A 26,424-nucleotide genomic window follows, 5' to 3' on the forward strand; every position below is an offset into this window, starting at 1 on the left:
GACCCGTGTTGAACGATTTTGAAACAATTTTTTGGACGTCTCAGTGGGTGTCAACAACCCAAAAAAAATGGGCATGTCCTTAGATCTGGCATCTCTGCTTACAAACGATACACTAAGAAAAATTATATGGTAACATTTACCATATGAGGACGTTAATTAGACTTGGCGAGTATAGTAATTTTCAACCGACTATAGCATCAGGTCACCTTAACTATATCTATGTTCAAATTTACTATAAGCGAGCTTTGTACCATAATAGTAATATTGAACATTCTATTGTAAGCATGACTATTATAAATGGAAAGCTAAATGTAACAATTTGCATAGTTATGGTGACCTGGAACTAAACCAGGAGAATAAAATAATAGTAAAATTGAACACTCTGTTGTAATAATGACCACTGTAACTGGGTTGCTTAGTATAATAATACGCATAGTCATCCTGACCTGGCCTGTTTGTAATAACTATAGCATTGGGATTTTGACATTAGTTGCGTAGTTATTTTAAAAAGAGATATGGTTGTTGTTTTGAAAATAACGTAGATCAATATAACTAGAAGGATCTTAAGATTGGATTGAAGCGTTCGGTATAGTTTATTATGTTGAAATCATTTTTTTAAAATGCTAATCTAGGTAATAACTCTCGATGACGATATAAGCAACCACATATTAGTCTCCTTTTTCCTGCCTTCACGCCACATAAAAATAAATCGAAAAAAATATTATTTTAGAATGTTGCGGTCCATCTGTTTGAAATAATTGCAGTTTTTACTCACCTGATGCAATGCTAATAAGCAATGTAAACTATTGATACTGTATTCCGTCGTGGAACACGATCTCCAGTTTGTCAGACTTGGAAGTCGATTCTTAGTTATAAAACATTCTTAAGGCCTAGTGCTACCTCCTATTTGATCATTAGGAGTTCTTCCTGGCTATGACTCAATAATACGATGGCTTATGAAGCCATTGCCTTACCGCAAAATTGTTGCAATAAAAAAACGAAAAATCTTTGAAGCCCGCTCATATGTCGTATGCAGTTTTTCACTGTAATGGCCGCGACATGTAAGGACACATAATGCGAACACAAAAACTGACAAGTTTCATAGTTGGTAGCAATACAAAAAATAGTCAGCTGAAAAGCACTATATGCAAAAGGTACTTACGACAAGGGTCGCGTCCACATAAACGGTATATTTAGTTAATGAATCCTTTATATTTTCATAACAACTATATATTAAGTCTTCGCGACTTATGTATATGTTGTGTAGAGAACAATCAAACGAAAAGTAGTTATAATAATGACATTGGTTATTTTTAAAATGTTTACCATGTTCATATTTTCACTTTGGCTATTTCAATAGTGATGAAGACTATTCCATTGTCAGTTTTAAGATGAAAAATATTGTTGGAGTGAGCATGTTCAAATTGTCGTAAATACCAACAGTATAGTTAAGCGGTTATCGATTTTTCTAGTATTTTTTACGATTCCGAAGTTTAATATTACCGATTTCATGGTCATTCCTACTATTTTGGCAAATAGTTAAAATAGCAACAAAAGTCGAGTCACAGATACCATGGTTTTTTTTCTCAGTGTAAAAAGATCCGTCATTTTTTCGTTTCTTTTTAGGAAATTTTCTTGTCTCCGTCACCGGTGAGCTGTACACACACGTTTTGAACGAGGATTTGCATTCGCAGCAATTGTTGGAGCCTAGTGGTTTCTAAATAGTTTGAAAAAAAATCTACATAATATTATATTCAAAAATTAAGTGTCCGCGGAAATGACTACAAAACTTGTTTGTAGTTTCAGTGAACCGGCCATCGGTACGTTTATACTACGATGTGGTCTGATCCATTTTTAAAATATGACGAAATATCTTTTTGTAGGTGGCCTAATAGTTGCTGAATTGATCAAGAGCACAAATCCAATAGAAATTGGCTGGGGTAATGAGACATCTATTACATTTTCCAACCGGACATTAGCTTGTGTGACGAATAACGACGTTCTACGGTCGCTAGCTCGTGATGCTCCGAAATACGAACTTTATGGCAAGACACCAATCGAGCGAACCCAGATTGATCATTGGTTAACCTACACTCTTTCGGTAGAGAAAGACCCGGCCGATGAACTAAAGTATCTGAACAAATGCTTGGGTCCATTAACGTTTCTGGTTGCAAACCATTTGACAATAGCAGACCTAGCGGTTTACAATGAGATGTTCAATAGTTACAGTGAGTTGGTAGCAATTGGAATTCCAGTACATGTCCAGCGCTGGTATGAATTGATTTCTGCTCAACCAGCTGTTAGAAATGTGATGCAAAATTTGCCGAAAGAAGTTAAATTAGGTAAGCGAATGGTGCGAGGTGCAAGTGGGGAAAAATCAACTGACAGGAAGCAAGAAGGAAAATTCGTAGATCTTCCGGGTGCAGAAATGGGTAAAGTTGTAGTTCGTTTTCCACCGGAAGCCTCTGGGTATCTGCACATTGGTCATGCTAAAGCTGCTCTTCTTAATCAGTATTATCAGCAAGCGTTCCAGGGTAAATTGATTATGAGATTCGATGACACAAATCCAGCCAAGGAAAATGTTCATTTTGAAAAAGTTATTTTGGAGGATCTGGAAATGCTGCAAATTAAGCCTGACTTGTTCACGCACACCTCTCAATATTTTGATGTGATGCTGGAATACTGTGAACGGCTGATGAAGGAGGGAAAGGCATACGTCGATGATACCGAACCAGAGCAAATGAAGAAGGAACGCGAAGAAAGAGTTGAATCAAAAAATAGAACCAACTCCGTCGAAAAGAATTTGCAACTGTGGAAAGATATGCTGAGTGGTTCAGTAAATGGACAGAGGTGTTGTGTTCGTGCAAAAATAGATATGTCATCTGCAAACGGTTGTTTGCGAGATCCTACTATTTATAGATGTAAGAATGAACCACATCCACGAACCGGGACCAAGTACAAAGTGTACCCCACGTATGATTTTGCATGCCCGATTGTCGACGCAATTGAGAACGTAACGCATACACTTCGTACAATGGAATACCATGATCGTGACGATCAATTCTATTGGTTCATTGAGGCACTAGGGCTACGACGGCCGTATATTTGGGAGTATAGTCGGCTGAACATGACCAACACGGTTCTTTCAAAACGAAGGCTAACATGGTTTGTCGAACAAGGTCTGGTAGATGGATGGGATGATCCCCGATTTCCAACCGTAAGAGGTATTCTTCGTCGAGGAATGACTGTGGAAGGATTGAAAGAATTTATCATTGCTCAAGGTAAGTAAATAAAAAAAGAAACGAAAAGGTGCAATTAATGTTTTATCTCATAGGATCTAGCAAATCGGTAGTTTTCATGGAATGGGACAAAATTTGGGCGTTCAACAAGAAAGTAATCGATCCAATCGCACCACGCTACACGGCACTTGAAATCGAAAATCGTGTGGTTGTGAATGTTGCTGGGGCTAAACTTGAAGCAATTCAAGTTCCAGTGCATCCTAAAAATACTACTATCGGTATGAAAACAGTATGGCTTGGCCCACGGATCCTGATAGATTATGCCGATGCAAATGAGTTAAAAGAAGGAGAAAATGCAACATTTATTAATTGGGGTAACATTATGATCAACAAAATTCATAGAGATGCAAGCGGTAAAATTACTTTGGTCGATGCTAGTTTGAATTTGGATAATAAGGATTTTAAGAGGACACTCAAACTAACTTGGCTTTGCGAACAGAACTGTACGGAATATCCGCCCACATTCTGCGTATACTTCGACCATATTATTAGTAAACCAGTACTTGGCAAGGATGAAGACTTCAAATCTCACATAGGTCACCAAACAAGAGTAAGTTTGTTATCAGTTAGATAAGGTGAATTATAATACAAGTTTATCGTTACTTCGTCAGATCGAAGTTCAAATGTTGGGTGATCCTGAGCTCAAAAAGTTGCAGAAAGGCGACATAATTCAGTTGCAGCGTCGAGGTTTCTTTAAGGTAGACCAGGCTTTCAAGCCAGCTAGTGAGTTCAGTTCTGCCGAAACACCAGTGGTGTTGTTCTCGATTCCCGACGGCCATGCCAAGGAACAGCCAACAGCCGGGGCTCCGAAAAAAAGTGTCTCGGATGGAATGAAGGTAGGTAAACCCGTGTTATGGTTTTTTTATGCGACAGAATGAATGTTCCAGATAAGGCCAAAAAAATCACGAACTATTTGTATTTCAAGAAAACTCAATTCAGTTGACATGGACATTGAAGTAAATTCTCGTTCTCAGGGTATAAGACATTGCTCATTATTTGTAAGTTCATGAGTCAAATACTGGGTATGGCAATATTTTGTGAAACGCGTTTTTTCTTAGAATTTTGCGCTTAGCACTATCTGTTACACTTATGGCAATCTTTGAATACTGATGCTGACCGAAAATTTGGTAAAAGTCAACTAGCATTGAACTTTGTATGCAAGAACCTATGCAAGTGGTGAGCGTTCGCCTGACAAAAATTAAGCTCAACCTATAAAAGTTCATGTTTAAGCGGTTTGGATTTAAGTTCAAACAAGACTGCGAAAACTTTACCCAAAAAAAGCTTTGCCGTGATCAATAATGCCGTTGTATTGTAGTACTATGAACAAACTTGTATCCGTATAATGAAACTGCAACTGCTTACGCGTCAAGTGAAAGTAGATGTTCGTTCACCGCTACATGTCGCTGTTTGTCTGCATTAAAACTAACTGAAAACTAATGATTTTAAGTCTGTGCAAATTTGAACATTTTTTCTATATACCTTAATTTTAGGATAAAATCAAACAATCTAGCAGCGCACCAACTCCAAAAGCATCAGATTTGAGCGTAAATGCAATCAAAGAGTCAATTGTGCAACAGGGTGAAGAAGTAAGGAAGCTGAAGACAGACAAAGCTGCTAAGCCAGAAATTGAAGCCGCCGTAAAAAAGTTACTAGACTTAAAAACTAAATTCAAAGAAGTGGCCGGCTATGACTGGAAACCAGAAGTAGTCACCCCATCTAAAGGAAGTAGTGTTGAAAATACGTCAACTGCATCAACCGAATCAATTAACTTGAAAATTACCAAGCAAGGCAACGTGGTCCGTGACTTGAAAGTTCAGAAGGCGCCTAAGGCGGACATTGATGCGGCGGTAAAGGTTCTCTTGGAGCTGAAAGCTCAATATAAGGTAATTACTGGCAAGGATTGGAAACCTGAAATACTTCCAGCACCTAAAGCTGCAATACAAACCAGCACCAAATCTGCTGCTTCCATTAATGCAGACATTGTGAAACAAGGAGAAATTGTGCGTGATTTTAAAGCAAAGAAAGCAGCAAAATCAGAAATCGATCCGCTTGTGAAAGTTTTATTGGATCTGAAAACAGAATACAAAGTTATTACTGGTCAAGATTGGAAACCTGGGTGTGTCGCGATTACTGAAAAGGCGCCCGTAGAATCGTCCAGTTCCGAAGACAAACATTTCGACCTTGCCAACAAAATCGCGGCCCAAGGGGATAAGGTTCGTGTGCTAAAAACCAACAAAACCGATAAAGCTACAATAGAAGCAGAAATAAAAGTGTTGTTACAATTGAAAGCCGACTATAAATCATTGACAGGAAAAGATTGGAAACCTATTCCTGTCGCAGTTGCACCTACTGTCAAAGTCGATAAAGAAAATATGTCGCCAATAAACAACGGATCGACTCCTGCTTCTGAAAATAATAATTTAATAGCAAAGGTTAATGCTCAGGGAGAAACAGTGAGAAATTTGAAATCTTCTGGTGCATCCAAACAACAGATTGATTCCGCTGTTCAAGTTTTGTTGAATTTAAAGGCGGAGTATAAAAAGCTGACCGGAACAGATTTTCCTGTTGGTGGTCGAGCACCGAAAGCAACTACTACCAAGAAAGAAAATAAAAAAGAGGAGAAACCGAAACTGAAGTCTGAACCAGTAAAGCAGAAGGATGATTGCAGCGGTCCCAAGAAACAAACTCGGTTGGGTCTCGAGGCCACTAAAGAGGACAGTCTTTCTGAGTGGTACTCGCAAGTTATCACCAAAGGTGAAATGATTGAATATTATGATGTTTCCGGCTGTTACATCCTGCGTCATTGGTCTTTTGCTGTATGGAAAGCAATCAAAGCATGGTTCGATGCTGAGATTACGCGAATGGGAGTAAAGGAGTGCTATTTCCCCATTTTTGTTTCCCGAGCAGCATTAGAGCGAGAAAAAACACACATTGCTGATTTCGCTCCCGAAGTTGCCTGGGTTACCAAAAGTGGAGATTCGGATCTGGCTGAACCGATTGCTGTACGCCCAACGTCGGAGACTATTATGTATCCAGCATACGCTAAGTGGATTCAGTCGTACCGTGATTTACCCATTCGTTTGAACCAGTGGAATAACGTTGTGGTATGTGTACTTTAAAAAATAGTTGACCGGCTATAATAGATGCTATATTTTTTTAGAGATGGGAATTCAAACATCCACAACCATTCCTGCGCACTCGTGAGTTTTTGTGGCAGGAAGGTCATACTGCATTTGCCACCAAACCAGAAGCTGACGAGGAAGTGCTACAAATACTAGGTATTTGGTTTATTACTAACAATTGTGATTCTACTGCAAAAGGGCAACTTTCGACTAACAAAATGTCTATTGTTTTCAGATTTGTACGGAAAAGTTTATACCGACTTACTGGCCATTCCCGTTGTGAAAGGTCGCAAAACAGAAAAGGAAAAATTCGCTGGTGGGGAGTATACGACAACCGTTGAAGCATACATTTCTGCTTCGGGTCGTGCAATTCAAGGTGCCACAAGCCATGGCTTGGGTCAGAACTTTTCTAAAATGTTTGACATTGTTTATGAGCATCCTGAAACGAAAGAGAAGGAATATGTGTACCAAAACTCATGGGGCATAACAACACGTACAATCGGTGTGATGATCATGGTACATGCCGACAATCAAGGGCTTGTGCTTCCTCCACGTGTTGCCTGCATTCAGGTCATTATCGTTCCTTGTGGTATAACCGCCAACACAACCGATGATGAGCGGAAGACATTATACGCCAACTGTAAAGAGCTTGAATTGGCATTGGTGGCGGCAGGAATCCGCTGTGAGGGTGATTATCGTGATAATTACTCTCCTGGATGGAAGTACAATCACTGGGAACTAAAAGGAGTACCGATTCGAGTAGAACTTGGATTCAAAGACTTGAAAAATAACCAGTTCGTGGCAGTTCGCCGCGATATTGGTGAAAAAAAAACTATTGAGCGAAGCAATGCGGCAGATAATATCAAATCTCTGTTGGAGACTATTCATAACAGTATGTACAGTCGTGCTGAGAATGATTTACAAGCTCACGTGAAGATTACCAAGAAATGGGACGAATTTCTTCAGTTTTTAGAGTCGAAGAACATCATCATGAGCCCGTTCTGTGGTGAGATTCCATGTGAGGACAAAATTAAAGGGGACAGTGTACGTGATGAAGCGGAAGCCGAGCCAGGCGCTCCCGCGATGGGTGCTAAATCCCTTTGTATACCATTTGAGCAGCCAGCCAACATCACCACCAGCGACAAATGCATCCATCCTGCTTGTGGGCGAAGCGCAAGGTTTTATTGTCTATTCGGTAGAAGCTACTAGCGGAGTTTCGAAGCAGAACGTAACGCAAGCTTCCATAAGAATTATTTATTTCACCAGTGTTGAAGATGTTTTAAACCTACGGTCACTGTCTATTGAATTAAACCGGATAAAAATAATAGAAACTGTAGCTTAAGTTGCACAATTAGCGTTGAAAATGGAATTTGAAATATTCATTATGGTCCGAAAATTAGAATAGACTACAGATCTAAAATTGTCAACATTATAAAATATTTCTTTTTTCAATTGGTTATGTGGAATTCTTATAAACATTAGACTATCCATACACTACCTGTTCATACTACACTATTGGCCCTCTTTCCTTCATATATACCAATACGTTTTTTTATTCACAATTTTTAGTAAACCCCTTGTCCCCTTAGTGCACGATTTATCGGCATTTCACTTTTTATAATTGGCGTTTGATTGCTAAGATTATACTATGCAGCCAAGTTGTTTCACTCTTTTAAAACCAGTGACTTTGTGTATCCGTTGTTTAGTTAATTTGTCCATTGTCGTCGTCCTTTGACTTTTTATCCCCAAGGTCGTTCATTTCTTGCTGTTGCGAGTTTTCCGATTGCGTTGCGATTTCCAGAGCGACTGTACTTAGAACCTCGTGGGACACTGCGTTCTCCAAGTTAACAGTTGTGTCATTGTTTACAGCTTCAACCGTATGTTTGGGAGACACAGTCGATGAATTCGGTATAGTTTCCGGCCGAATTCCTTTCAGCTTGGCATGTTCTAGCTTGACCATCTCACGAAGCTCATCCTGTAAGCATGGATGTCATCAGTACCACACTACAATTAGATATTACCAACCAAATAGAACATGCTTCGCAAAACCCGCTTCAATTATATTATAATGTAAAAATCGGATAAAAATATTGTTTACAACAAATGCGAGATTCGAACTAGAATGGTTCGAATTCTCATTTACGATAGCAAAATCAAATGGACTTACTATATTTGAACCGTTTTCGAACGAATCTCCCATTCGTCGTAAACAAGAATAAGGATGTGCACGTCGGCTAAAAAATGTGTATGACCATAATGGCATTAAAATGCAGCTTTTTCAAGAGCGTGTAATTTAATTCGCGATTGATTTTTAATAAGTTTCAGAGATGCTGATTTTTTTGCATAAATTTGTTCTACCAAACACACTGTGTATCGACTCATTATGCGGGTGAATGGAGAACAGTGACCCTAGTTATGCAAGGTATGCAAACTAGGCTCGATGGACTATCCAAGTCAGTCTTGTATCACATACATTTGGAGCAACATCAGGGGCCTTATTCTCGCAGTCACGTCATCTAGTGACTAGAAGGAAATTTTGTTCTAGTCACTAGGTGAAGTGATTGTGATAATAGGGCCCCAAATGTTGCTCAAAGTTGTTCTCAACACCTATTCGGTAGTTTTCACGCCATCACCCGCGTTACGGCTTGGTAAGGTCAAACTGGTTTCATTAACGTTGCTGCATTAGAATTGGCGGACAGCCTTTGTTAATTATAAGATTAGGGAATATGAATAATGTGATATATTATGGCTTTTCACTTCAGATGGTTGGTATTCGCGCCAATACAGATCCTCGAGCATCTCATTTACGAGTTCCGAAGGAAATGGCAGAAGCGATAACAGCGATTTTGATGCTATGAGACAATCGACTGACGGTGCCGGAAGAGATGAGCAGCGATAAGCTGCAATTTCATAGGTACCGACACAAGGTGAGTTTTAAAAGTGGGAATGGGACACTTACTACCACTGCAATGAAATCTGTATAGAACTAACACATATCGACGTCAACATTTCATAAGGTATTAAATGAAAAATGCTCAGGTTGAGAAAATAGCGTCTGAAAAATTACCTCGCACTTTATATTCCCATTTATGAACAGTAGCTTGATATAAGGACCAAACTATTACGTTGTTAAATTAACCGTTTTTTCGAATAATATACCAGACTTATTAAAAAAAATGCATCCCGAACGATTTTTGCATATAAATGTTTTGGTCCCTTTTAAAACATCGCAGTGAGTGTCGACTCATTTCTGAAAATGAAATTCCCTGATTTTCCAGGTTTTTCCAGACCTTTTCATAAATTTTCCAGAGTGATCAAACAATTTAAATATTTCCAAATCCAAAAATGTTCTTTTCATTCCTCTAATTTACTAAATATAAATGTTTTCAAGATCACGATACCTGCTTGTGACGAATCTTGGTTCAACGCATACTCTTGGATCCGACATTGTGGTGCTTCTGGAAATTACATACCAACAGACATAATACTCGAAAACAATGCTTCGCCTAATTTAACGGTAATTTTAAATATAGTTATGGATCTATCACATTCGCCCGAAAGTCATTTACCCAAATGACGTTCGCCCGAAAACCATTTACCAGACTGGACCATTTACCCGAATGGCATTAACCCGAATGGACCACTCGCCCGAATGTCATTAACCCGAATACCACATTCACTCAAGCATAATATAAAATCGGCAATTGCCTAGTTTAGAGACTTTAGTGATAGAGGTCCGATTTTAATGCGGGTTTTTGCCAAAAGGGTGTATTTTAACCTAAACCAAATCCGAGAGCGGAAATGTGAAATTTTTAACCAAAGTTTGATAAACTGAAAAAATAAGTTGTGCTGAATACCACTAATAACAATGATAGTGCAGTGCTTTTACAAGTGAGCTTATGCAGCGGATCTAGTGTGATGCGGCTTGGCCTAGGATCCGAAGCGGCGTAAAGCCGCTGAGGTTTCTTTGGACGAGGCGTTGATCATCCCGTCGCCGGAGTTATAAGCACACCTGTGATCCTCCCGCCAATCGGCCACGCCAGTGTTCACAGGCTCTTAGTTGACTGTTAGTTTGGGCTGGTGCAGAGTATGAAAAAACACGAAACATAAAAAAGGCCCATAAGCCCTCTCGGTCTCCTCGATGCACCACTATCGAGGCGCAATGCAATAACCATCCTAAAGCAGGTGTCTGCTCAAATATGCTTGAAGATGTTTGCAATACCGTCAAACCCGTCAACCTAGGAGAGGGACAATGGAATAGTGGGAATCACTATTAAAGTAAAAGTAAAAATAAAATTATGAACATAGGAAACATCTTGGATGTAACCAGTGCCATTGTTATTACTACTTTTCGTTTGATTGTCCTCTGTACAATATATTAATAAGTCGTGAACACTAAATGTACGGTTGTTATAAGAATGTAAAGGTTGAAATAACTATATACACCGTTTATGTGGACTTTACCCTTATCGAAAGCAGCTTTTGCGTATGGTGATTTTCAACTGACAATGTTTTGTGTTACTAACAACCATAAAACTTGTCAATGTTTGCGTTCCCATTAAGTATTTCTGCAGGATGCGGCCATTGCAGTGAAAAAATATATACAAAACATACGTACGTGCTTTTCGGCGTACTTTGTAATTTTAATTCTTTAACGATTACAATAATATTATCGCCGTGATATTACGGTAAGGCGATCCCTAATAAACATCTTATGATTCAAGAGCCTAACGACCTGTTCAGGGTATCATCCAAACAATATGTGGAATCGTAGGACTATATGGGTTAAAGTTCGTGTATAATATTTTTTATTAGGGATAGCATCATAAGCCGTTGTATGAGCGAGTCCCAGTCAGGAAAGGTATTTATTAGCTAAATATGAGCATAGCACCAGCCTCTGTCCAGCCTGGTCTGTACACATAGAATTCGTTTCAAGTCTTACGAAACAGAAGGTAATGTTTCGAAACGGAATGTATTATTAAGTATTTGGTTTGCTTTATTGCACTATGTGAGTACATACTTCAATTTAATTCAATAACGATGTTTTAAAATCATAAAATTTTCGATTTTTTCAGTTAGCGTAAAGGCAGAAAACAGAGGCTGAGTTGTGGTTGCTGAGACGATTATTTTTTTTAGAAAAAATGCGTATCAATAAACTAATGGCGATTTCGCTTGAACCTGAAACTGAGTCGGGTTCTAACCCCAACCACTGTCAGTCCATACATTTTCAGCAGTTGGGGTTAGGAACTGACTCAGTTTCGCCTCAAACAAAAACCACATAAGGGATGCTTGAAAATTTTTCAAAAGCTAGATTGGCTCAAACTTGCTTTTATCTACCCTCACCATCTATATAATTATATTGACTCGCGTCTTTTCCAAAACAATGATATCCCTTTTTAAAATAACTAGGGGAAAATGTCAAAACACTGAGGTTTTAGTTATTACACGCCCTGTTCAGGATGACTATGCTTATTGTTATACCAAGCATCCCACTTTTAATTGTCATTCATACAACAGAGTGTTCAATTTGACTATTATGCATAAAGCATGGTAAAACTGGTAAAACATTCCATTCTCCTGGTTTAGTTATAACAAACAGTTCCAGGTCAACATAACTATGCACATTATTACACCGAGCATCCCACTTATAATGGTCACACTTACAATGCAATGTTCAATAGTACTATTGTGGTCAAGATCTCTTGTATAGTAAACTTGAACATGAATATTGCTAAAGTGACCTGATGCTATAGTCGGTTAAAAACCACTATACTCGAAAAGCCGAATTAACCTCCTCATATGGTAAACGTTACCATATAATTTTTCCTAGTGTATTTTAAAACCGACTGAGTGGCAGCGAAGTCGGACAGTACACCAGAAAGCGATGTGGCGTAGCCACATTAGTCAACCGAACACTGACTAATGTGGCTACGCCACATCGCTTCTAGGAGTCCTGTCCGACGCCGCTGAGTTTTCGTTGTCAACGCCACAAATGCTCTTCAGGTGCAAACTGATGCATATAGGGCGCAGTTGTCAGCTCGAGCGGTGGAATCTCGTGATAAACCGGACATAATAATAAGAAATCTGGCAAACATCATCAATCGAGGTAAATATATATTAAGATGTTCCGTTAACAAATTGAATCAATTAAATCAGTAATTATATCATGCATGGTGGAAGTCCATTTGGCATAACGTCGTTAGTAAATAGTAGCTCATAAAGGTTATGTGGCGGAGCTACTAGCTAGCTAGTGAAGCTTCTAGCTAGTGGAATGCGGTTTTGCCACTATTACCAAGGTCGAGGAACCGAAGCGGAGGTCCCTCCTTTGCAAACCTGTGATCCATTGATATGCTTGGTTTACTGAAACATAGGGGTTGATTCTTTCGTTAAATATGAGCAGTTCTTTGAGTTTGTATACCAAATAGCCCTTGCAATCAAACTGGTGATCCACTCGTTTGCCCGGTTTACTCACACTTAGGGATTGACTCATACTTTCAAACATTTTTTTAAGTATGTGCTGAAGTCAAAATAAATGCACATTGTCACCAAAGCTTTTTTCATATTTCAACCCCATTGACTCTGTTACGACTGTTATGCTAAATGTTGTTCAAAACATAGAATATACATTTATGGCAACGGTCTTATGCCAAATGGCCAACAACTATATAATTCCTTATACCAAACTGATTGTAGGTTCAGTCAACTATCAGTGAACATGTACAACGCCGTACTATTCAACGTCGCGATGTTCTACCAGAATGTGACGATGTGAATCACATCGATGAGCGTTGCACTAAACGGCAATCCTTTTTTACAAGCTAAGATTGACACTGATTATGGCCATATTCTAATTTTTACATCGACACAGCACCTAAGAATACTAGCACAGGCAACTTTGTGGATAATGGATGGAATATTCAGCACAGTTCCCTGTCAATTTGCGCTGCTCTTTATCGTCCACGGAAGCGTTTGCGAGGAAATTTATCGTCGTTCCGTTTCATTAATGTATATGCTATTACCGAAAAAGTATGAAGTTCTGTCTTTTTCTGCGCAGCGTGTGACGTGAGACGACTAAACTCACCTCACTTTATGTGACTTTTCTCACCTGATTCTGAGAGTCGACTCGGGTGAGGTGAGATTACCCATTGCGGTTAAATGGGCGTCTCACGTCACACGAAGTGACTCTTCAGAATTGAGTGAGAAAAGTCACGTAGAGTGAGGTGAGATTAGTCGTCTCACGTCACACGCCGTGCAGAATAGGGCCGGGCTACATTATTTTTACAACAAGGGCCACAAGGGCATGAACAGGTTTCTTCATGCTGATATGACTGAGGCAAATAGATAACTGGCGCTCGACCCCGCGAACGATCACTCCTCCCCCCCCCCCCCCCCACATGACCGAAGTCATCACTTCATTCAGACATGACCATGCGCTCTCCCCATGCACACCTAATGCTCCATGGACCAGCTCCCTAGTTGGTCAAACAAGCACCAAAAATCTTGAAAACTAGTTTGCTCAGTCCAAAGCAACCTGAGCAATCATTACCTACAACATCACAACATCAAGTTTAGTTCTCAATTTGCTATCAGACTCTGCTCGGGATGACAGCTCGATCGGCATCACCCGGAGGATACGTCCTCTTTCACCCACAACACCATCAAATCAACGAACACCCAAAATTTCATGCGACAAAACCTGAGACGAGACATCCGAATAGCTAAAAATCGAACGTCAAATGCAGCCAGGTGGTCTGTCAAATGCAGCCATTCCATTTAAACTATGTGAGGCAGAAAGAAAGGTTATGTGAGATAGAATCACAGAGAACAAACGTCCATCTTCAGCATTCAACTTGTGTAAAATCTCTAACGGTTTCCAATCTCTAGTTGGGATAATCCTAGTTGGGATATCCAAACCAGGTGCGCTACTTTCTCATGTTTTTTGGTGCTGAGTTCGACAGAATTGACAGCGGTTATTCCTCTACCCAAACTAGTCCGGAACCGGCTCGGACTTCCAGCATGAATTCCAGCTCAAATGCATCAACCGATAGAGTCGGAATCGGTCGTTTTCTTTGAGCAAGATTCCATCCTGAATCCATTCAGGATTTCTAACCGGTTCCGGAATGGATTTGACGGATAGTTGGGATACGTTGGTGTGGCGGCGCTAGTGTTTATCGTATATTAATTCAAATGTTTACACACGTTTTTTTTTAAATATTTCTGTTCGATCATGGATGTCTGTTCTCTGTGATAGAATGAACAAAAAAAAAAAGAAAGAAAACATCCATTCGTCCCAGGACAAAACATGTGCAGTCCCGAAAATCATAAAATGAAGACTAATATCCATTTGTAACAAATCAAACGAACAGTTACTGCCTATGGGAAGGTTACACACTGATGGAATCTGCACAAATCATCCTATATCTAATAGACCTGCAAAATGTATATATTAACTTGGTAGCGGTTGTGTCCGATTGGTGACCGTATCTGTAAGACCAATCCGGAAGTGCTTAAGTACGTATTATAATCATCATCAGCGGATAAGAAAAACTGAACCTGGGATATGCCCATAAATTCAATCCCACGGTAGGGTAAGAAACAAATATCCATTTCAATAGATTCAGCAAAGCTCATAACATTCCGACAGTGGCTAAATTTTTTAAATCCTTTTAGTCAACCTCGACCCTCTACAAGATATACTCAGGGAATTGACTTTGTTAACATTGTTTGTAATAAAAATCACAGACATCTAAAAATCGGGTTATGATATATGCCATAAGAATCGCAAAATCGTTCAAAATTATCCAGATCGATCCAAATTTATATTTTTGGAAAGGTCAATTTTTGAATGAAAATTTACTCCTATGTGCTACATTTTCATCAAATTCTAGTGAAAACTTACCCCTAGTCCCAGCCTGTCTGCAAGCATGAAACAGCCATCGTCGCAGCCTCCAGTCCATGCTACGTCTCGTCTATTGCCAGGCAAATCAAAACATAATCCTTCACCATACATCATTGCTCGAAAAATGCCAAATCCACCTCCACCTACTTTATCTCTATTTATCAACAGCCGCACACAGTCATCGGTTACATACTCGACAAGTGATGCAAAGGGTTGCACCGTTAGTGATGTCCCCATAATGATCAACAAATCACACTCTGCGAAGTCTTTATGTGGTAGAACGTGGAACCGTTCCGGCAAACCTTCCCCAAAGAAAACAATATCTGGCTTAATTACACCGCCACAGGAGCACGTTGGTATTTCATCAGCAAAGATTTTTTCTGCAATTTTATCAAAACTTTTTAACAGGCTGTGCATTTTTAATTACACTTACCCTTTACAAACTCGAGGGAATACGCAGCTTTGCACTGCAGACAATGATTAGTAAAAAATGTTCCGTGAGCTTCTACGATTTTATCCTCGTTGATGCCGGCAATCCGCTCAAGAGTGTCTATGTTTTGTGTGTAATGTCGGATAAGAAGTCCTTTCTGCTCAAGTAGCTTTACGAAATAGTGTGACGGAGTTGGTTTGAACGTACCCGGGTATAGTTCCTTTGCTAATTGGAAGAAAGGCTTTGGGTTTTGATAGAAGTATTCTAACTCAAAAATAGCTTGAGGATATGGTAGATTGTACTTCCATAGGTTGTTGTACAACCCGGTATCTGGAGAACGAAAATCTGGTATTCCGGCAGCTGGCATGAAAGATTACATTATTTTATTTATTGTACATTCTAGTATAATTACTCACATGTAGATATCCCTGCTCCAACCATTGTGACGATTTTTTTGAAACCACCGTTCCGCCAATGTTTGATGACACCGTCGATATCTACAGTTTCCAGTATTTTGCGTCTAGGAGCATTTTCCTTATCGTCATACTTGTCCGATGTGTAGAACCCAAGCTTATCTGATAAATACTGCCGAATTCGTTCAATACTGATTGTATCCGAATGCAGACCGCTTCCACTGTGATAATGGTCATCATCCTCGCTGTCGTCGAATTGCGAAAAGTCCGGTGGGTGCGTTCCTGATGACGGAGCTTGGTCCAGTGAACTGCCGTCGCTTTCGTCATCTACCTGTTCGAAAGCAGTTGGTTTTGCAGTGATCTCTTTCCGATAATTTCCATCGGTAGCATTACTATTCGACACTATTGTTGGCTCAACAAAGCTGCTTTTTGAACCTCCGCTACCATTTGTGTTCGGAGCCGGAGTTTCTGCTGACATTATGTTGCTATTGAGCCGAAGACTTGTTGAGATCGCGAAATTAGGCAGGGGCCTTTTGGAAAATCTGAAAATAGTCGCGACTTTAAGAATGATTTTTTTTTTCTAATGATCAAATAAACAAAACTGGAATGACAAAATAAAAATCTAGAGCGTTTTTTCATTACATCATATCTAACAGAAACGTCAAACGGACAAAATCGCGTGCAAAAATTTCCTTACAGCTTTCAAATTTATTTAACAATTAAAGCACACAAAAGGCTATTATAATTCTAATGTCACCTCTGCATTTACTCATTGATTCTACTATCACCTCTGCATTTACTCTGCAGGGAGATCAGGGCCTAAAATTCTCATACCCATTCAATGAACGATGAAATTCACAGAATTCACCTTCGTCTTTTCGCTGCCTCCTTCGTTACTAAATTCACACAAAGCAAAACAATAAAGACAACGGCCCTTCTTCTTTCGATTCTATGGAAGCGAGTAGCAGAAGTAATGACTTCCCGGTCAAACCATTCGGAATTTGATTCGGAATCCTGAAAGGAGTCATTATGGATTCCAAATCAAATGCAACAACCGATTCTGAGTCGGAATCGGTTGTTGCATTTGATTTGGAATCCATAATGACTCCATTCAGTAATCCGAACCGGTTCCGGAATGAGTTTAACTGGGTTTCGTTTTCCTTAAAGACGCTGAATCCCTCTGGATAAACCCACTGAGACGTCCAAAAAATTGTTTCAAAATCGTTCAACACGGGTCCAACGATGGACGTTCGTTGAACGGTTATTTGGACGTTGTCCAAATTGGTCCAACGAACGTCATTCATTGGACCACAGAGAACAGACGTCCATCTTCAGCATTCAACTTGTGTAAAATCTCTAACGGTTTCGAAGGTAGTTTGGATATCTAAACCAGGTGCGCTACTGTCGTCATGTTTTTTTGTGGCTGAATTCGACAGAATTGACAGCGGTTATTCCTCTACCCAGTCAAACTAGTCCGGAACCGATTCGGTCTTCCAGCATGAATTCCATCTCAAATGCGTCAACCGATTGAGTCGGAATCGGTTGTTTTCTTTGAGTTAGATTCCATGCTGAATCCATCCAGGATTTCGAACCGGTTCCGGAATCGATTTGACGGATAGTTGGGATAGGTTGGTGTGGCGGCGCTAGTGTTTTTAGTATATTAATTCAAATGTTTACACACGTTTTTTAAATATTTTTGTTCGATCATGGATGTCTGTTCTCTGTGATTGGACGATTTTGAAACCAACCGTTCTTAGAGGGATAGTTGGGATAGGTTGGTGTGGCGGCGCTAGTGTTTTTCGTATATTATTTCAAATGTTTACACACGTTTTTTAAATATTTTTGTTCGATCATGGATGTCTGTTCTCTGTGGTATATACTTGAATTATCAATTTAGGCTGGATGTTGTTGGCTCGAATCAAAACTTGTCGAAAGTAAACAAAGTTCATTTCATATCGTCAACCTGGCGCCCAGGTGGTGAAATCAATGGAGTGCTGGAGCGTTGCCAAAAAAAATTTATTTCCAGATCAAATTTTACTAAACTTCCCAGTTTAACTCAGCCGGAATGCTGGCTGGTTCTAATTCGTATTCCGGCTCCGGTGACACAACCGATTCAAGTTAGAATGTTTAAGGGGTACCATTTCGATGCGGCTTAGCCGCATAACCAAGGCCTAGGAACCGAAGCGGCGCAAAGCCGCTGAGGATCCGCCGGGCGAGGTGGCCACCGACCCGCCGTCGGAAGCAAGCGAACCTGTGATCCACTCGTTTGCCCGGCTTACTCAAACATAGGGGCTATCCCTAGTTTAAGTCCGACTGAGCGGTAGCGAAGTCGGACAGCACGCGCAAAAGCGATGTGGCGTAGCCACATTGGGTGGTGGACACAAAATAAAATTGGCAACGCTAGCAAAATGTAAACACAAATGAACACTCCGGATGAACCTATCGTCAATTGACATTTCGACGAGTTTTGATTCGAGCCAATAATATGGGCCCATCAATTTATGACTTCGAAATCCAGTATAGGCCATCTGCTAAAATGGGTAACGGAGAAAAAGTAACGGATTTCTGTTCGCGATACCCATTAGAGTATAAACTTTAGTAGAGAATTCCCAATTGATTTTGTAATGATTGCCAATGCGTCAAAGGACGACATATTTTTAAAACAGATCATATTTATGCGTGATGGTTGGCCGCAAAAGTTGGATAAACGTTTTTGCCAAACAAAATGATTTGGAAATAATTGATGGATGCGTATTGTATTAAAACAGGGTGGTAATTCCACAACGAATGCAAAGCGGGATACTTAAGCTTTTGTACGCCAATCATGCGGGAATGGTTAAAATGAAACATTTGGCAAGAAAACAAGTTTACTGGTTTGGGATAAACAAAGATATTGAAAATTATGTTACGACATGCGAAGTGTGCGGTAGCATGCTAGTAGTGCCAAAGACAAAGGTTTTGTCTCATTGGACACCTACATACAAGACCTTTTAGTCGGATTCATATCGATTTTTTCAGTGGTTCCCGGTCAGCGTGGCAAGCAGAAAGTTAGCAAAAGTTGAGCAAAGCGAAGTTGATGCTGGCAGAGTTTCTGCGAGTATTTTGCGCGAGAATTCTTACAACAAATTCGCTCAAATGCAACAACCGTTTCTGACAGAAGCGGTTAAACAAACTGATGCTGCTCACTTTTATCCAGAATACAGCCAGAAATGTACGGCCAAGATCTCTGCACGCTTCCTGCCACATCATTGTCAGATGGTTTGCTCGATTCGTGCTAAATTCTACCAGGTAGGAATGGCCAGGATCTTTGCACAGTTTATGTCCGAGTTATGCCAGGGTTTTGCTCGGTTCCTGTCAAAATTTGCCAGAAAACGCGAACGAAACCGAGCTCGCCCTAGCTCAACTAACCCGACAGGATACGCGCAGAAATCTGACAGGGCTGCAAAACCAAGACTTACAGAAATCTAGCAGAGCGGGCTCTGCCAGAAAATTTGCTCACTGGGACCCAGTTAAACTCATTCCGGAACCGGTTCGGATTTCTGAATGGAGTCATTATGCCCAGTAAAGTTCAGCCGGAAATGAACTGGAATTCTGGCTGGTTCCAGTTCGTACACGGGCTTCAGCGACACAACCGATTCTAACTAGAATCGGTTGTGTCACTGGAGCCGGAATACGAACTGGAACCAGCCAGAATTCCAGTTCATTTCCGGCTGAGCTTAACTGGGTGGTTGCACAGAGAATGCGCAAAATTCGCAAACGAAAAAAGCAGTTTTTTTCACACCGTATGTCAGATCTTCATAAAAATCAATCAGCAGTACTGTAACAACATTCTACATACGCTGATTGATTTTTATGAAGATCTGACATACGGTGTGGAAAAAAACTGCTTTTTTCGTTTGCGAATTTTGCGCATTCTCTGTGCAACCCCACTGAGAAGTCCAAAAAATTGTTTCAAAATCGTTCAACACGGGTCCAACGATGGACGTTCGTTGAACGGTTATTTGGACGTTGTCCAAATTGGTCCAACGAACGCCCTTCATTGGACGATTTTGAAACCAACCGTTCTTAGAGGGACCTTATGGACAGGGGTTCCAACAGTACAGCCTTGCGACAGTATTTCAGAGGCTGTCGTCTTCTTTTCGCTTCGACAGTTTGGTGACCGAATCAAGCACGACAGCTCTCAGTAAAACTGTTATGCGACTTGCAACGTTGCCGTCTTGTACCGCACACGACAGTTTGCGCATACGTCTACAACTATAGTTGATGTGCGATGACAGCCTCAGTTGGTTTTGCGTAACATTTCTATCGTTCTTGGTGGTAGAACCGACACATCGATGCAATCAAAGAACTTTTTTTTTCTGTGAAAGTCGTGCTCTGTACATTAGTTAAGCCCAGTACGGTGCGGGATACTGAACGAGTTAGAATGAATGCTGCATGCAAGGTTTTCGTTTTTTTTCATTTATTTCCCATACGGGATCAAAACCAGCGGCTTTATTTGATTTGATTTCAAATAGTTAGCGAATTTTTAACGTCGCTCGAAATTAAAAACCTGAGCAAATATTTTTAGTCGTTGTGGTAGACTGTTATGTTGCGGGGGGAATCATTGGAGTGAAGCTGGATAGTAATTGTTCAGTAATGGTGATGTGGGTCGCATTGCCGTTTCGGGGCAGAAAGCAATCGTTTAGAAGTACGTATTGCGGAAAGTTGGACGGTTTCAGAAAACGGATTTTTGATATGCCGTGTAGATGAAAATGCAGATTGCACCTAGTCACGAATCACAGCATGAACATAGGTCATGAGTTATGAGGCTTTTTTTATTTCATCGGAAAGCTAAAAAATTGCGTTGCTACAATAGAGAAATACATAATATAGTTAAATTTAATTTTAAGAGGGGCGCGCCGCCGATTTCAGGCTCCTGAAATATTTTCGTGATTTGTTGGTTATGCTAATTTGTTTGAGGTGATCAACAAGCTGATGATTTTATTTGTTTTATTATGCCACTCAATAGCAAACGTGTTTGTCGAGATTGTCCTAACAACTGTACTTTTCAAGGTACAGGAACACCTCGAAATAGGGGACGTTGGGGAGTTGTGAACCATTGGGAGTTGTGAGCAGCGCTAAGCCATAAATAATTAAAATGTGACGTTAACTACTAAATATTTTTACTGTCATGACCTCATTTTCTTATTAGCAATTTTACCAAAAAACAGGATTATACAACAATTTTAAACGTCCCGTGCCGCAACCGCGAATTCAGGAGGTTTAGCGTGAATTAATGGTCACCTATCCATTGCGAATCAGATCACATTTCTAACTAATATTTAGTTAAGAATTATCTTAAAATTTAACTTCTATAGGCCCATTCAAAATAAGAAAAAATGCCTTTAATATTGCTTTGTTTAGCGTACGTACTACAGAATAATAGAAATTAATTTCAATCACTTTTTAAGTTTAATATGGAATGTATTATTATTGTTAGTGGTAAACTGCCCTAATACAGCACTTGTTTTTAAAAAATGATGGCTTTCATCATCAAGAATAGTTTAAAATGGTTTGTAAAAATATTCCCTCGGTCTCGTATTTATAAACTTTTAAATAAAAATATATTTTTCATGTTTTAAATTTTTATATCTTTAAATTTTAAAGTTCCAAAATTATTAAATCTGACTTTCAAAATTTCTAAATCTTCAACATTTTAATTTTTTTCCTTTTACATTTCAAAATATTTAAAATTTCAAATCTTTAATTCTTTAAATCTTTAAATTTTTAAATTTCTAAATTTTTGAATTCTTAGATTTTTAAATTCTTAGATTTATCAATTTTTCATTTTCTCGTATATTAATCATATGATTTTTTAATTCCGGAATCCTATTTTTTGAAATTTCAGCTTAAATTCTTTAATTTTCAATTTTGTATGTCATATTTAATGTTCAGTAAATTTTTTATGTCATATTTAATGTACAGTAATCATTAGGGGTCGGCCAATTCGGACCTAGTAAGGGTTTATGAGCTATAGAACTACAACCGATTCACAAATAAATATTTTTTCCCGAAAGCCTGATCAATTGCGCACATTTTTTCTAAGGTAACTTTTTCCGATATCGTACAGTATTGTGTATTAAGAGTTCTACGCAAAAGTACATGAAAGGTCCGAATTACCCCAACCCTGTTCCAATTAGGACCACCCATGTCTTATCGATTTTTGCAATGGAAATAAATGCCTATGTTGACCTAAGTTATTCCTATTTAATTTTCACTAAGTTTCGAATTGTGAATTGACAAGTTCCGTTTGATATAAAAAAATTTGTGGCAAATATTCCATAAAAAGTAAGAGTTGGGCCAAATTACCTAACAATAGGTTATGAGCTATAAACGTAGAAATCTGTGAATCGATTTGCGAAAACTTATCTTTTCCTGAAAGCTCGACCTCTCAAACGGTTTTTCGCGATCGCTTATCATATCGTATATATGGTAAAAGGTCCGAATTGAATCAACCCATATTCACACACAGATTAAACGACAACAGTTGATAGTCTCGCCTAAAATAAGATATTAAATAAAAAATATTAGACGGCAGGTCCAAAATTACGATAATGCACATAATTTAATTAATTGTTGTTGCTAACAATAATCTTGTTTTCGGTTTACACATTTATCAAAAAAGCGCACGCTCACGAAAACTGAGAACCGCAAAATTTTGTGAGAAAAAACAGAGCTACATTACAGTCATGAAAAATATATACATACGCTTTTCACAGTATTACCATAGCTGAAAAATACCTGGGATCCAAAACTCCCCTCTAATTAAAAAAATCGATTTCTTGATTATTTAAATTTGTAACATTTTAATATGTTAATTTTGCAACTTTAAAGTCTTCAATTTTGCAATTTTTAAATATTTCGATTTTTTAATTTGGATCAATATTTAGATTTTTGAAAGCTTTAGTATTTTTGATGGTTCAGTTTTCGTTTTGCCTTTCTCAATAGAAAGGTATTGCAATTGCTCTGAAAACCGACTTTTTAACGGAGGCCCGGATGGCCGAGTGACATATACCATTCGATTCAGTTCGTCGAGTTCGGCAAATGTCTGTGTGTGTATGTATGTGTGTATGTGACCAAAAATGTCACTCATTTTTCTCAGAGATGGCTAAACCGATTTTGACAAACTTAGTCTCAAATGAAAGGTGCAACGTTCCCATAGGCTGCTATTGAATTTCTAATGGATCCGACTTCCGGTTCCGGAATTACAGGGTGATAAGTACGAACACGCAGAAAATGTCGATTTTAATAAATTCTGCAATGAATGTATAAAGGTAAAATTTTTTCCAAAATATGACCACAACTGCTTCGATTTGTAGTATTAGGTCACTAACATCCATTCAAAGTCTATTTGGCCACATTGGCCACCATCCTCGGTTCCGGAAGCCCCGGCGGAAGTATCTAAATTCAGAATAACAGTCACATCGGTTTCTCGGAGATGGCTAGACCGATTCGACTAAACTTGGCCTCAAATGAAAGGTATTGCGTCCCCGTAAATGGCTATTTAATTTCATCTCGATCTGACTTCCGGTTCCGGAGTTACAGGTTGTGGCGTGCGATCACATAGCAAATTGTGATTCAAACCGATACTCCGATGAAAGCAAAAAAGGTAAAAATTTCGCTAAAATGTCTCTCAAACAACTTAAATTTGCTGTTCTAGGTCACCGACGGCCAACCAAACTTTCGTTGACTACATTGACCACCATAGACGGTTCCGGAAGTGCCCGGGAAAAGTGGCCATCTTACAAAATTTACGAACTCACACCAGTTTCCCGGAAATGGTTGGGCCGATTTTCACAAACTTAGTCCCAAATGATAGCTATATTATCCCCACAGATGTCTGTAAAATTTCGCACGGATCGCTTGTATGGTTCAGGAAATATAGACTAAATCGTCCGGTCACATATGAAATTCCCATATAAGCCGGAACTCAATTTTTTTTTCAAAGGGGGGACCCCATGAAATTTCAGAAATCGAATTCGTATTTTTGATGCCAAACATCTTTAAAATGCATGAAACGTCGAGATTTTATGTTACCTCGAAAAATTTTGTTTTATAAAAATCGACTTTTTGGGACTTTACCGATTTTGCACCTTTTTTCAGTTCAATATTACCGTGGCTGTTTTTTTCAAAATTTTAGAACTCGAATAATGATTTATTTTCCTGTATATAGTTGTCATGTGATGTATAATAATAAAATGTAATATATGCATTTAAAAGCTTTTAATGAATATAAACAACGCACACATTCTCGTGATTCATGATTGAGAAAGGCACAATTGCACCGCTAGGTGGATTAAAATAGGTTTTTACAATATACAGATTGCATACGTCACAGTAATCGGTGAGAACTAAACAAGTGAAATGCTAAAAATACTTAAATTAAGTTAATCCGGGGCAGCGAATTGCACTAGTGTTGCACTTTCTGACAGAAGTGGGAATGAACACGTCTAGTAGCCGGCTCTTTCGCTAGAAACTGCAACTTACTGCTCCGGGGTTGTTCATTAAAAAACGGCATTAGAAAACTATTTATTTAATCAATTCAATCCATCATGCTATAAATCAATTTCCCAAGACAACGTAATGAAAACTGAAAACTGATGTTAAATGACATCCAATGAAAATCGTTTCAGAATTCTGTCCTGGGCAAATTTTTCTACGTTTGAAAACTGCGTTTTATCATGCCTAAAGCACGTCCAAATTAATGCGCATGATTAGCATAATAGTATAACTGTTATGCCTAAAAGTACACTTTACACGTTCGTTCGCTTAAACATGCGTTGATCCTTAAGCGGACCTTACACGAGACAGAAATATTGTCAATAAATATATTGATAAGACTGCTTCAATCCATCAATCTCATTTACATTCTACAGAATCAATCTATGATTTATTGTCAATATTTCTGCTCGTGCAGGGTCCGCTTTAGCGCAAATTATTGCCGCTGCGTCGATTCAAACTCCATGCAAATGTTCAATGGTGACATTCATCATATGACAGCCCTAGACGACAGTTTTACCAGTTTGGACGAAGAATGTTATCCCTCTCAGAAGGCTGTCTCCGCGACAGTTTATGCGAAACAGCAGACACAAAAAAATGGTAAACCGACAGCCCATTCGGCTCGCTACGTTTAGCGTAGAATATTGTCAACAAAACGAGCGCGGTACAGGCTGTCCCCAAACAGCACCTTTTCTCACAAGATTGCACTGTTGCCATTACAGTTCGGCTTGGCGAGCGCACGTGCTGTAGCAAGAGAGCGTCGAGCACACATAGAGACATCCTATTCTGTTGCACAGCGACAGTAGTAAAAAGGCAGTCATATTGGTAAGCCTGCTTATGGATTCCAAATCAAATGCAAAAACCGATTCCGACTCAGAATCGGTTGTTGCATTTGATTTGGAATCCATACTGACTCCATTCAGGATTCCGAATGGTTTGGCCGGTGAGGTTCTTTACTGACACAGTTAAACTCACTTTTCTTGACAGTTCGCTTGTTATACTGTTACATACACGGAAACGAAAAACTACCTAAAATTGAGTTCCTTTGACTCAATCTCGTGGTATCGTGGGGGAACTTAAAATTAGGTAAACCGTGTTGAAGGTAGTTTCCATTTAACCACGACAAAAATTACAACTCATAGGTTTTTTATACTCAAATTGAAGTTGAATTTACCTAATTTTGAGTACACCCCAAACAACTCAAAAGTACCTTCCTCCACGGAAGACTTAACTGTATCAGTAAAGAACCTAATTATTTCGCAAAAGTTCATGGGAATCGACTACTGGTTTATCATAGACCCTTATTCTTGTTTACGACGAATGTAAGATTTGTTCGAAAGCGATTCGAACGAATAGTAAGCCCATTTGATTTTCCTGTCGTAAACGAGAATACAAACCACTTTTGAACGAATCTCGATTTCGTCGTAAACAAGAATAAGGGTGATCATGTCCTGTTAGGCCTCATACAAAACTTAAAAGTTTAACTTCGTCCAAGGAAGTTGGATTGATTTGTAGTCTTCGACAAAGTTGTAGGCAATAAAATTATTGTTCCTACAAGTCATTTGAAAAAATATAAATAAAATATATGTTGTATCCCCGATGCGAAACATAAGTAAAGGTCAAAACTTTTTCACACATTCGACGCACGGTACGGTGGCACAAGGCTGAAAAGTCTCAACGAGTATAGCAGAAAAGATTCGAAATAAACGGAAAAAATCTAATG

General features: G+C 39.1%; 2 protein-coding genes across 2 annotated transcripts; one reads left to right on the forward strand and one right to left on the reverse strand.

Annotated features, from left to right (window-relative positions):
• The first annotated feature begins 1,635 nt into the window (after positions 1–1,635).
• LOC131677830 (bifunctional glutamate/proline--tRNA ligase) lies at positions 1,636–7,785 on the forward strand. Its single transcript, XM_058957892.1, has 7 exons — positions 1,636–1,820; positions 1,884–3,281; positions 3,335–3,849; positions 3,911–4,135; positions 4,790–6,403; positions 6,460–6,577; positions 6,657–7,785. Exons 1-7 carry the CDS (start codon positions 1,778–1,780, stop codon positions 7,628–7,630), a joined length of 4,887 nt encoding a protein of 1,628 aa, XP_058813875.1. The 5' UTR covers positions 1,636–1,777; the 3' UTR covers positions 7,631–7,785.
• LOC131677831 (NAD-dependent protein deacetylase Sirt2-like) lies at positions 7,661–17,026 on the reverse strand. Its single transcript, XM_058957893.1, has 5 exons — positions 16,921–17,026; positions 16,167–16,705; positions 15,754–16,110; positions 15,321–15,700; positions 7,661–8,396 (listed from the first exon to the last, which is right to left on the reverse strand). The coding sequence occupies exons 1-5, from the start codon at positions 16,926–16,928 to the stop codon at positions 8,124–8,126; spliced, it is 1,557 nt and encodes a 518-aa protein (XP_058813876.1). The 5' UTR covers positions 16,929–17,026; the 3' UTR covers positions 7,661–8,123.
• Between the last annotated feature and the right edge of the window lie 9,398 nt (positions 17,027–26,424).

The sequence above is a fragment of the Topomyia yanbarensis genome, chromosome 1, assembly GCF_030247195.1.
Source record: "Topomyia yanbarensis strain Yona2022 chromosome 1, ASM3024719v1, whole genome shotgun sequence".
Classification (NCBI taxonomy): domain Eukaryota; kingdom Metazoa; phylum Arthropoda; class Insecta; order Diptera; family Culicidae; genus Topomyia; species Topomyia yanbarensis.